This window comes from Carcharhinus amblyrhynchos, chromosome 21 (assembly GCF_965287045.1).
Source record: "Carcharhinus amblyrhynchos chromosome 21, sCarAmb.v2.hapA, whole genome shotgun sequence".
In the NCBI taxonomy this organism is placed as follows: domain Eukaryota; kingdom Metazoa; phylum Chordata; class Chondrichthyes; order Carcharhiniformes; family Carcharhinidae; genus Carcharhinus; species Carcharhinus amblyrhynchos.
In genome coordinates this window covers 6,998,910-7,012,116 of record NC_137344.1, presented here as the reverse complement: position 1 = coordinate 7,012,116, position 13,207 = coordinate 6,998,910, and the positions used below count along the sequence as shown (strand labels likewise).

The 13,207-nt window shown below is 42.7% G+C and overlaps 1 protein-coding gene across 1 annotated transcript in view; it reads right to left on the bottom strand.

Moving 5' to 3' along the window:
- LOC145356590 (cytoplasmic phosphatidylinositol transfer protein 1-like) overlaps window positions 1-12,724 on the bottom strand; it is a 348,840-nt gene extending 336,116 nt beyond the window's left edge. Inside the window, exon 1 of the mRNA XM_080209373.1 lies at window positions 12,166-12,724. Within this exon, the coding sequence (XP_080065499.1) occupies window positions 12,166-12,213 (48 nt within the window). The 5' untranslated portion in view covers window positions 12,214-12,724. The remainder of the gene's footprint in view (window positions 1-12,165) is intronic.
- Between the last annotated feature and the right edge of the window lie 483 nt (window positions 12,725-13,207).

The window sequence follows — 13,207 nt, the reverse complement described above, 5'->3', positions numbered from 1 at the left end:
CCAATTTTAATTCCATTGATTTCAACAAATAAATTACCCTAATGAATCCCAATTCAAAATGTCGAACCAAAATGCCAGCAATCTGCAGGATGGCTGGGCACTCATTTTAACTTAAGGCATTTCTTATCCAGTTAGCATTAACGTCACTCAAACCTCTCAGTTTTATACAAACTGGTCTTTGTATTAATTTATGCAGATCATTGGAGGCAATAAATGTCAGGTAACATCAATATCTTTTTGCAAATCCCTCAATTTCTACAAATGATTAGTTTGGCAGAAATTATTCCTCTTTTAAAATCCATTCAACTTGTTTGGCTTAAAAATAGAAATGCATTATTTACTTATACTCTGTTTAAACAATTTATTGCAAAAACAGCTAGCAGATCCTGAATGAATGTTGTTGCTATGTACATTGTTACTGAGGCCATTTATAAACTTTTGAAAAATTCAATATCTATCTTGCTTTTAATATACATTTCAAGTTGCACAAACAGATTTCAGAGTTTTGCTTTTAACTGATAACGATTAAGTACTTCTCTGAAATAAATGAATGAAAACATCATGTTGTTTCTATAATAGGCAAACAATCCACTCCACCAGATGCAACTAAGACAAAACAAAATCCTAATGCATTACAAATGTAGCAATGTGACAGATAAACATACGTATATACAATCTGCCTTTTTCCTAAATCTAACATAGGGCTTGATTTTCAGAACAAGGAACAAATTTCCATGTGGCTCAGCAAGCTTATCCATTAAAAAACTCAGGTGATCCCAAGTTTGATCAAGGTTGGTACAAAGTATTCTCAATTAGAGCATCGGTAGAGGGGCTAGAATTGGTGTCAGCAACATTTAGTTAGAAATTATCCAGGTTATCTGCTGCTGATATTATCCCCTGCCAAATGTTCATAGGTGTGAACACAGATGAAATGGGTAAGGCGTTGCTGGGGTCAAACAGACTGCTAGCCTTCACCAACAAGACTCATATATTCAAAAATATGTTTAATTACAAATGGATATCATAAAAAATCCTGATTATGTTAACCAAAGCCAGTATGACAACAGCAATTTTTATACTACCAACCCTGTACCATCTTAAATTACAACCGTACCTTCCAAATAATTGGCACAGAAACCATGAGAAAGTAGAAAAAAAAGACAGTAAATATCTGGATGATTTCCTAACTAAGTGCTGCTGACATTAATTCCAGCACCTCTATCATTGTTGCAGCTGACAACACTCAGTACAAATCCTGACCAAATCTAGGACCATCTAAGTTACTCAGTGCATAAATTTGCTGGGCAATCTGGAACTTTGCTGAGGACAGAGGCTTATGACAACTTGACAAGGTAAGACTCATGAACTTCCTCTTGTCTTCAGCACATTACACTCAGTACTTAGGGGGCTCTCATTTTGTCATTACAAGAAATAGCTAGCAACCACTATAGAAGAGCTATATTGAGGTGAAAGCAAATACCAATATTCACAATCCAGAAAAAAAAACTCGTATTTCTGTAGTGCCTTGGACAGTTATCAAACAAGATATGACATCGGACCATATTAGGGTGATATTAAGGCAGATGACCGAAAGCTTGGTTAAAGTAGGTTTAAGGAGTGACTTAAAGAAAGAAAGTGAGGTGGACAGAGAGGCTTGAGGGAATTGTAGAATTTTGTGTCAAGAAAGCAGAAGGCACACTGCTTTCTGCTTTCTAGCAGAATGATGATTCTGCTAGATGGAGCTATTACAATGACCAGAGATCAAAGGATCACAGAGCAGGAGGAGGTCAAAAGAACATAAGAAATAGGAGCAGGAGTAGGCCATCCAGCCCTTCGAGCCTGCCCCGCCATTCAATAAGATCATGGCTGATCTGTCGCTGCTCAGTTCCACTTTCCCGCCCTCTCCCCATAACCCTTAATCCCCTCTCCTATCAAAAACCCATCAACCCGCGTCTTAAAAATATTTAGCGAGGCAGCCTCCACCACTTCAATGGGCAGAGAATTCCAGAGATTCACCACCCTTTGAGTGAAGAAGTTCCTCCTCAATTCCGTTTTAAACCACCCCCCTTTTATCTTGAGGCTGTGCCCCCTAGTCCTATTGTCTTTTTTGAGCGGGAAGAGTCTTTCCACCTCTATCCTATCCATCCCATTCATCATCTTATACGTCTCAATGAGATCTCCTCTCATTCTTCTAAACTCTAACGAGTACAAGCCCAGTTTATTCAGCCTCTCCTCATAGCTCAACCCCCTCAACTCCGGTATCAGCCTAGTAAACCTCCTCTGCACTCCCTCCAAGGCCAAAATATCTTTGCGCAGGTGCGGCGCCCAAAAATGCACACAGTACTCCAGCTGCGGTCTCACCAATGCCCTATACAGCTGCAGCAAGACCTCCCTACTTTTATATTCAATCCCCCTCGCTATGAAGGCCAGCATCCCATTCGCCTTCCTGACCACCTGCTGCACCTGCAAGCTGGGTTTTTGCGACTCATGCACAAGGACCCCGAGGTCCCTCTGCACCGTCGCCTGCTGCAGTTTTTCGCCCCGTAAGTAATAGTCCTTCCTACCATTCTTCCTACCAAAGTGGACCACCTCACACTTGCCAACATTAAATTCCATTTGCCATTTCCTGGCCCATTCGCCCAGCCTATCTAGATCCTTCTGCAGACTCTCCACACCCTCCGTACAATTTGCCATTCCCCCAATCTTGGTGTCATCAGCAAATTTCGACACTCTACACTCGGTTCCCTCCTCCAGATCATCTATATAAATGGTAAAAAGCTGAGGCCCCAGCACCGACCCCTGGGGCACTCCACTAGTCACCATCCGCCAATCCGAATAGCACCCGTTGACCCCCACTCTCTGCCTCCTATTTGACAACCAATCCTCTATCCACGCTAACACCCTACCCCCAACTCCATGTCCCTCGACCTTCTGCAATAACCTCTTGTGAGGCACTTTGTCAAACGCCTTCTGAAAATCTAGAAAGACCACATCCACCGGCTCTCCTCTATCCACCGCCCTAGACACATCCTCATAGAACTCCAGTAAATTTGTCAGACACGACTTCCCTTTAATGAAACAGTGCTGCGTCTGCTCTATCAAGCAATTCCCTTCAAGATGCCTCGCAATTTCCTCCTTAATGACAGATTCTAACATTTTACCTACCACAGACGTTAAACTAACCGGCCTATAATTCCCCGCCTTTTGCCTGGCACCCTTCTTAAACAACGGCATAACATTAGCCGTTTTCCAATCCTCCGGCACTTCCCCGGAATCCAGCGACGTTTGGAAAATAACCACCAAGGCATCCACTATCACCTCCGCCATTTCTTTCAGAACCCTCGGATGCATTCCATCCGGTCCTGGGGACTTGTCCACAATCAGCCCCTCCAGTCTGTCGAGCACCGCCTTTCTAGTAACAGTAATGTCATTAAGACCCTCCAGTCCTACCACCTTTCCATCGCTAACACCCGGCAAATTATTCACGTCCTCCTCCGTGAAGACGGAAACAAAAAAGTTATTCAATACCTTAGCCATATCCCCATCCCCTACCACTAGGTCCCCTTTCTCATCCTCTAAAGGACCAACATTCACCCTAGCCAGCCTCCTCCTTTTTATATGTTTATAAAAACTCTTGCTAACCTTTTTTATATTAAGCGCTAGCCCAGCTTCATAGTTTCTCCTACCCTTCCTTATCAACTTCTTTGTCAATCTTTGTTGACATTTAAACCTCTCCCAATCCTCTTCTCGCCCACTACTCTTAGCTACTCTAAATTTCTCCGCTTTTAGTTTAACACTTTCCTTCACCTCCTTCGTTATCCACGGCTTATTACCTCTCCTCCTACTATCCTTTTTGACCATCGGAATAAATTTCCGTTGAGCACCAAGAAAAATCTCCTTAAAGATCCTCCACTGCTCCTCAACAGACCCTCCCTCCAACGTGCTCTCCCAGTCCACATTCGCCAATTCTTCTCTCATCCTACCGTACTCCCCTCTATTCAAACAAAGGACGCGTGTCCGGGAACCCACTTTCTCCTCCTCCATCTGCACCAGAAACTCCACCATACAATGATCACTCTCCCCAAGAGGATCCTTCACCACAAGGTCCCTAATTCTACCCGCTTCATTACATAGCACCAGATCCAAGATAGCTCGCTCCCTCGTCGGCTCCAACACACACTGTTCGAGGAAACTATCCCGGCAGCATTCCAAGAACTCTTCCTTGAGCCCCCCACGTCCAACATGGGTCGACCAATCAATATGCAGATTGAAATCCCCCATAACTACGGCCGTCCCATTCCTGCACGCCGCACTTATTTGCGCGTTAACAGCCCGCCCCATCTCCAGATCATTATTCGGGGGCCTATAGACGACACCCACCAGCGTCTTCCTCCCTTTGCTGTTCCTAATCTCCACCCACAACGATTCTACCCTGTGCTCCTTGGCTCCAATATCATCCCTTGCTACCACCGTGATGCTATCCTTAATCAGCAGAGCTTGTCCCTCCTGCCTATCCTTCCTAAACACTTGATAGCCCTGTACATTCAGCTCCCAGTCCCTGTCACCCTGCAGCCACGTCTCTGTAATGGCCACCAGATCGTATCCATTTGTGTCGATCTGCGCCATCAGCTCATCCACTTTATTCCGAATGCTTCGTGCATTCAGATAAAGTGCTTTCATCCCAGCCTTCACCTGGACCCTATTTGCCGCAACGCCACCAACTATACTCACGCCCCCTACTCCCTCTATTATTGGGACATCCTCGGCCTCTTCCCTTACACGTACACTCTCCTTAACTTTAGGCCTCGTAAGGTCACCTACCCTCGCACCCTCCCCCCCCCTAATTAGTTTAAAGCCCTGTCTACAGTCCTCTTTACTCGATTCGCCAGCACTCTGGTCCCAGCACGGTTCAGACCAACCCCATCCCGCCCGAACAGGTCCCACCTACCCCAATACTGGTGTCAATGCCCCATAAATTCAAACCCATTCCTCCCACACCAATCCCTGAGCCACCCATTCACTTCCTTAATCCTATCAACCCTACGCCCATCTGCACACGGTTCAGGCAGTAGCCCAGAGATAACCACCTTGTCGGAATGATAGGGAGGGATGATACCATGCAGGGATTTGAAGAAAATGATTAGAATTTTAAAAGTGAGGCAATGTCACACTTGGAGCCAGTGAGCACAGTGGACAAGACTTAACGCAAATTAGAATACAGGTAGTAGAGTTTTGAATGAGCTCAACATTAAATAGGGTAAAAACTTGGCTGTGCAGAAAAGCTTTGGAACATTAAGTCAATGAGGAAAAATATATGGTTGCTACTTTCAGCATCAGATGAGCTGTGGTGTTTGCCACAGAACAACGGAAAAGCAATTCCTCTTACTGAGATGGCACATTAAACAAGTAGAAGGTTAGAAAGTAGACAACATACATCCTATACTTTCACCAGTGGTAGACATCCGAGAGTCAAACAGTTAGGCATGGAATAGAAAAGTAGCTGGTTGCATTTTCTTTGAATTATCTATGGACGATTTCTTTGGCTGAAAGAGCATAACAATTTGTTGGGAACTAATACATTGATTTGTTACGCAAGGTAAGTGGGATTCAGGATATCCCATTGGTAAGGAGTCAAGGTTTGCAGAATGGACCATAAGATTGACAATTGAAGATCACGAGCGCTATTTTTAAACAAAAAAAATCTGTCAATCACTTCTTTGCATAAATTTGCCTTGCCATTTAATCAGCACAGCCAGTTTTCTTCCTCTTCCTTCCTCACGGCCAAATTGGAGGCTATTCCTCCAGTCACATATGTAAACAGTGATTTTTGCAATACACAACTACTTGCATTTATATTGTGTCTTGAATATACTGAATCATCAAGGCATTTTACACAAACATCATCAACTAAATTTGACACTTGAGCTACATAAGGAAATATATAGGCAGATGATCAAAAGCCTGGTCAAAGAGATACGTTTTTAAGAGTATCTCAGAGAAGTACAAGGCAAACGGGTCCAGGGTAGTTATTCCAGAGTTTAGGGCCTAGATGTCTGAAAGCATGTTCGCCAACAGCACATGATTAAAATAGTGGTTGCTCCAGAGGTCAGAATCGAAGGTGGTTAGAGTTTTTGGAGGATTGTTAGGCTGGATGAGTCACAAAGATAGGGACAGGCAAAGTATGGAAGGAGCTGAAAACAAGAATGAGAATTTTAAAATTTAATTGTTGTCAGACCAAGAGCTAAAGTCTAAGAATGGAACTTGGCATTAGTTAGGAAATGGGTAGCGTTTTCAATGATCTCATGTTTAATAAAGGGGCAAAATGGGAGGTTGGCCACGATAGTGCTACTAGAGACAGTGCTCGACAGACTGGAGGGGCTGATTGTGGACAAGTCGCCAGGACCAGATGGAATGCATCCGAGGGTTCTGAAAGAATTGGCGGAGGTGATAGTGGATGCCTTTGTGGTTATTTTCCAGACGTCGCTGGATTCCGGGGAAGTGCCGGAAGATTGGAAAATGGCTAATGTTATGCCGTTGTTTAAGAAGGGTGCCAGGCAAAAGGCGGGGAATTATAGGCCAGTTAGTTTAATGTCTGTTGTAGGTAAAATGTTAGAATCTGTCATCAAGGAGGAAATAATGAGGCATCTTGAGAGAACCTTGGGGACCTTATTGAAACATATAAGATGATTAGAGGTTTAGACAGGGTAGATAGTGATAGCCTTTTTCCTAGGATGGAGAAAGCTAGCACGAGGGGGCATGACTTTAAATTAAGGGGGGGTAGTTATAGGACTGATGTCAGGGGTAGGTTCTTTACCCAGAGGGTGGTGAGGGACTGGAATGCCCTGCCAGCTGCAGTTGTAAGTGCGCCTAGTTTGGGGGCGTTTAAGAGATCTGTGGATAGGTTTATGGATGAAATGGGATTGGTTTAGATTAGTGGGTTAGTGTTGTTTTTTTTAAAAGCTGGTCGGCGCAACATCGTGGGCCGAAGGGCCTGTTCTGCGCTGTAATGTTCTATGTTCTATGTTCTAAAATGCTTGATAGAGCAGACGCAGCACGGTTTCGTTCAAGGGAAGTCGTGTCTGACAAATTTACTGGAGTTCTATGAGAATGTGTCTAGGGCGGTGGATAGAGGACAGCCGGTGGATGTGGTCTTTCTTGATTTTCAGAAGGCGTTTGACAAGGTACCTCACAAGAGGTTATTGCAGAAGGTCAGGGGACATGGAGTTGGGGATAGGGTGTTAGCGTGGATAGAGGATTGGTTGTCAAATAGGAGGCAGAGAGTGGGGGTCAATGGGTGCTATTCGGATTGGCGGATGGTGACTAGTGAAGTGCCCCAGGGGTCGGTGCTGGGGCCTCAGCTATTTACCAATTATATAGATGATCTGGAGAAGGGAACCGAGTGTAGGGTGTCGAAATTTGCTGATGACACCAAGATTGGTGGAACGGCAAATTGTGCGGAGGGTGTGGAGAGTCTGCAGAAGGATCTAGATAGGCTGGGCGAATGGGCCAGGAAATGGCAAATGGAATTTAATGTTGGCAAGTGCGAGGTGGTCCACTTTGGTAGGAATAATGGTAGGAAGGGTTATTACTTACATGGCGAAAAACTGCAGCAGGCGACGGTGCAGAGGGACCTCGGGGTCCTTGTGCATGAGTCGCAAAAACCCAGCTTGCAGGTGCAGCAGGTGGTCAGGAAGGCAAATGGGATGCTGGCCTTCATAGCGAGGGGGATTGAATATAAAAGTAGGGAGGTCTTGCTGCGGCTGTATAGGGCATTAGTGAGGCCGCAGCTGGAGTACTGTGTGCAGTTTTGGGCGCTGTACTTACGCAAGGACATTTTGGCCTTGGAGGGAGTGCAGAGGAGGTTTACTAGGCTGATGCCGGAGTTGAGGGGGTTGAGCTATGAGGAGAGGCTGAATAAATTAGGCTTGTACTCGTTAGAGTTTAGAAGAATGAGGGGAGATCTCATTGAGACGTATAAGGTGATGAATGGGATGGATAGGATAGAGGTGGAGAGACTCTTCCCGCTCAGAAAGGATAGTAGGACTAGGTGGCACAGCCTCAAGATAAAGGGGGGGCAGTTTAGAACAGCGTTGAGGAGGTACTTCTTCACTCAAAGGGTGGTGAATCTCTGGAATTCTCTGCCCGTTGAAGTGGTGGAGGCTACCTCGCTAAATATTTTTAAGACGCGGGTTGATGGGTTTTTGATAAGAGAGGGGATTAAGGGTTATGGGGAGAGGGCGGGAATGTGGAACTGAGCCACGACAGATCAGCCATGATCTTATTGAATGGCAGGGCAGGCTCGAAGGGCTAGATGGCCTACTCCTGCTCCTATTTCTTATGTTCTTATAGTCAACCCAAGGAAGTAATAGAAACATGGATGAAGATTTCAACAGATCACCTGAAATACTGGCAGTGTCGGGTGATGTTATCGAGGTGGCAGTAGGTGATTTTGATGATTATGCAAATTTTAAAAATATATTCTCTTACATGGGGTGGCATGGCCAGCATTTGTTGTGTATCCTTCAATGCTCTTGAACGGAGTTTGATAGGCCATTTCAATTAAATCAACCACATTGCTGTGGATCTGAAGTCCCACGGAAGCAAACCTGGTAAGGTGGCAAGTTTCCTTCCCTAAAGAACATTAGTAAACCAGATAGGTTTTTATGATATTCGATGATAGCTGTCATGGTCGCCATTACTGAAACTAGTTTTATATTCCAGATTTATTAACTGAAATCAAATTCTACCAACTGCCATTTTGGGATTTGAACTCATGCTCCCCAGGGCACTGGTCTGAGCCTCTAGATTACAGGTGCTGCATCATTACCAAAGTTGCATAGGGTCTGGTTCAACCTCTGACAGTTTCCAGGAAGAGGGATGAAATTGACAATTAGGAAACAGTTTGTGGCTGGGATCGAAGACAATGACTTCAATCTTCCAATATTTCGTTGCATATTGCCCATTCACTATTGAATGTTGGATAAGTAGTGTGACAATTTAGAGATAATGGAGAGGTTCAACAGAGGTGCTGAGTTGCTTGTCAATACTTTCTCATGGCTATACAATTGGACCCCACCTGATCCATCCAGACATTAGCAGCAATCCTTTAATACAATTATTTTATGTTTTATTGGAATTTCAATGGAGACAAAAGTCTCCATCAGTCTCAGGACTATAGGCCAAGTGTTGGCAGATGGGATTAGGTGGGAGTTCAGTTGTTTCTAATGTGTCAGTATGGACTCGAAGGGCCAAAGGCCCTCTTTTGTGCTGTATGGTTCAATGATTCTGTGAAAAGTTGTATTTTATTCCATCATGTTGTGGGAGTTTGTGGCTGACATAAATAGTCACACACAAAGCAGTAGTCTCCCTGCAGCCATTCGTTCATTCTAGTTGATTGTGGAAATCATGGTTTCAAAAGAAATCATGATTTCTGCCAAAGTGTTTCATTGTTGCTTGCATTATTCTGTTTGGAGCGATTCAGTAATAAAATGGAATTCTTTGCAATCCATATATGTCCCATGTATTAAAAGGCACTCTGATGGGTGCAAGGGTGCTAATGAGACTGGGCAGTTTTAGGAACCTGAAAGAAGTGCTGTTCTCTCTTGAATTCATGCTTTCCTTCCCTGGAGAAAGAGACACATGTTGCAAGATTCTAAACAGCTTCTTAATGAGCTGTTATACAGACTGATCTGGTAAATTTTGCCTATGGTGGCTTGAAATAAGCATCTGGTATGAAAGTTCAGTGTGGTGCTGCTTTGACTGTAAACATGCAAGCTGTCGTCTGTAGCTCAGGCTTCAGTAGACAACACAATTCAATGACATCCTCCCTGCTGAAACAGAATTGAAAATAGGTCTCTGAGACATGCCAAGTTGTGTCAGGATCAGAATGTCATTTCTGGCTGCCTATGGATGAGCATCAGAAACCCTTGGTGAAGGTAAACCAGCCTTTCCTCCCACTGCATATATTTCTCTACTCCTCTAAATCCAGGCCGGCCATTGGAAGGCCCAATGGAATATCTATGATAAGCACTGAACTGACAGCTGCAAGGGCAAATGATTGCAACAGAATGTTGCTAAGGAAATATGCAAAGACATATTGATTTGCAAGATATACAGCAATGGAAAGAGATATACATGCAGAAATATGACAAATTCAGTTTTGCCAGTTAAAGGTAGCAAGTCCCAAAAAATTGCTGTATGTAATGGAGTGCTGAATCAAACAACTAAGAGGCTTCCTTGTGCTCATTTTATGAAGGCAGTCAGCGAGTTAGGAACTGCTTTAGAGAGAACTACTGTGGATTTATCTTGGAACAATTTAAGTAATGTTGCTGTTAAGGTAACATGCACATATGATACGCCAGGTTAACTGAATACCCTTTCTCCTGCAGAATTAGGAATTCAGCATCATGTTCGAGGCCTATCAGCCTGATTGGCATGTCTTTAATCATTTTAGGTGAAGGACTGCTCCTGAGCAGACCGTGGGAAATCATCCTGTACACTTCTGTGCACAATTAATCCCTTTCAAACTATAATCAGGAAAGTTTATCAATGTTTTCTTTCAGTATCTTCAATTTTGTTTCCATGTTCTATTACAAACCATATAGAAATACTGCCCTTGAACAAGATCCCATTCAATCTACTATACATATTTTTTCATTTCAATCCTTTTGCAGGACTGCAAAGGCAGTGCACAGAGCGGACAGGGCAAGCCCTAATCCGTCTCCTTGTTTGCTGTGAAAAATCAATTCAAATTGAATCCAATTCATGACTCCCACAAAAGAGGCATACTGGATCCCAACTGACAAGAACAGGCATTACAGCTGATCTTGAGCTTGATCCTATGCTTGATCTTAGCAAAAAGGCCAGCCTACTTAATGTATTTTTATTTACAAAGCACACATGAAAAGATCATACAAAAGAGTAATCAAACTACAATTCAGTTTTCAAGCCTTTGCACTTCAAGTTACTCAACCTCTGAATTATTCATTAATAACATTTTATAATTATGGAAGTCATGACTTGGCTGCACTATTGGATCTCAACTAACCTAAATGATAGTTTTTCCATAAACCATTACATGTAAATTCGCGCAATCACACAGATCTGTATAAATTCACATTTATAAAATTATGTTGCCACGTTTGAGACAACCAAAATACTAGCGTCTTTTACACTGTTTCTGAACATTAAGGCTAAACGTATATATCACGGTCAGTTGATCTGCTTTGCTTTTTTTAAACAAAAGATGACAATTATAATCATAATTTTAAAAGACACGATGGTATTTCCCAACTGTAGAAGTTCCGAATATTTTGACCAGAATAATTCTAGTAACTTTCTAAAGGTATTCTATTCAAAAATTTGGAAGGGGGAAATAAATCCAATGTTGCGGTTGCTCTTTTTAATGCATGTGCAGTGCCACCACTTGAGCTCTAATGTTTCAGACCAAAAAGGGTAAACAATATGGGTTTCACTTCAGCGCCATCTGGTGCCAGCAGTGAGGAGGATGAATGCGTTATCCTCCACGGTAAAACATATTCATATATTTACGTTTACCATGAGCTATTCTAACATTAAAAAATTATCTTGTTTTTAATGTAGTTCAATCTGTGCAGTTAAGGGACAAACCTTATAGTAATAATTCAGTGGTCGTGACTGAAGGATAGGAAATCGTACTCAAGTGGAAAATTTAAACAAAGGCACCCTGCCTACAAAAAAGAGCCTTTGATGTGTAGCTAACCCCACTCACACCCTCTGAGGCGACTTGTATTTCGCCAGCAACTACTTTCTCCGATTTTCCTCAACTTATCTGTTTCTTTTCAATTGAAGGTACTATTAAACAGTAGTACTTCCAGTAAGGCGGGGAAGCTTTCCATTGCGTTTGAGACGCAGCCTCGCGGTTCGTGCACAGCGCAGTCATATGATTTCCATTATATGTGATAGCAATGCTTTTACAGTACATAGATGTATAATCCGAAACAAATGGAACATTTCCTAATTCTAACAAGCGATCGTACACGCGTTCAAATCTTAAAGCACCATAGCAATTCAACCGTTATCAGGGAGACATATGACGTGAAAACAAAATAAAGATGTTTGATCGGGCATGCATTTTCTTTTAGAAATAGACCACCATTAAATAGGTACCATGTGAGTTATACTTACCTCCTCTACTGTCAGGGGCATGCAAATCCTGAACTCCTTCACCAACATAGTCCTTCCTCGAGAGACTCTTTCCCTCCCTCGAAACTCGTAATGTAACTCGGGTTACTGTTGTAGAACGGAGTCACTGCACAGCAAATGAGGTGAAACAAACCAACCGTTAGCTTCTGAAGGTTCATGCATCAAAATACAATCGACTCCAGTCTTCGCTACCTTTCAGATCCTGTTTCAAGTTCAGATAATGTGAATGCAGCAAGTCGAAATGGTCTGAAACAGCTCCTTTCCGATCATTACGTGCAATTGTATGTTGTTTGAGAGGCAAAAAAACAAGAGAACACTTTCATTCCAGCAGAGTCATTGGCAAGACCACCTTAAAGATGTATTAACCCACCAAAACGTGAGTGCGTTAACATCACACAACGCCACAGCAGGACTTTCTTGTTCCTTCAGTTTTTCCTTCCCCAAATAAAAGCAAACTCGGCGTATTTCCTGTTTCAGGAACTCTGAACGACTGTGTATCTCCCTTACACAACACAGCAAATCAGCTTGGCTTTTTTTTACACCAGCTCTCCTCGCTGATCTTGATGGGTATTATGTATCCGATGACTATAACAGTTGAAGCTTCTGTACACAACTCCCCGCAGTTTCGTTCAGTGACGGCAGCAGGAAGGACATTGACTCAGTCCAAGAGGAATAAACTAGTCTGGAAAGTGGAGAATTCAAACAAAATATCACGTCTTTGATAAAAGGCAATTTAACATTTTTTGCATAACAGGAATAGTTTGGCCGATCATACAAGTATTTTATGCAAGGTCTGAATATAAAAGTGAATGATAATCCGTTGTCATGGGTCAAAACAAATTAGTAAATATTAGCCAATTATATCAAACGTTATCAATGCGCACTTCATAAAAACTAAAATTTAATGCTGAATTATAATTTTTCTTTCATCCCGTTTTATAAATACTGTATCTTAAACACATTATTTGACCAAGTATTGCTAAAATATCTTCATAGGAACTAATCTGATTAAGCATCTTAAGAC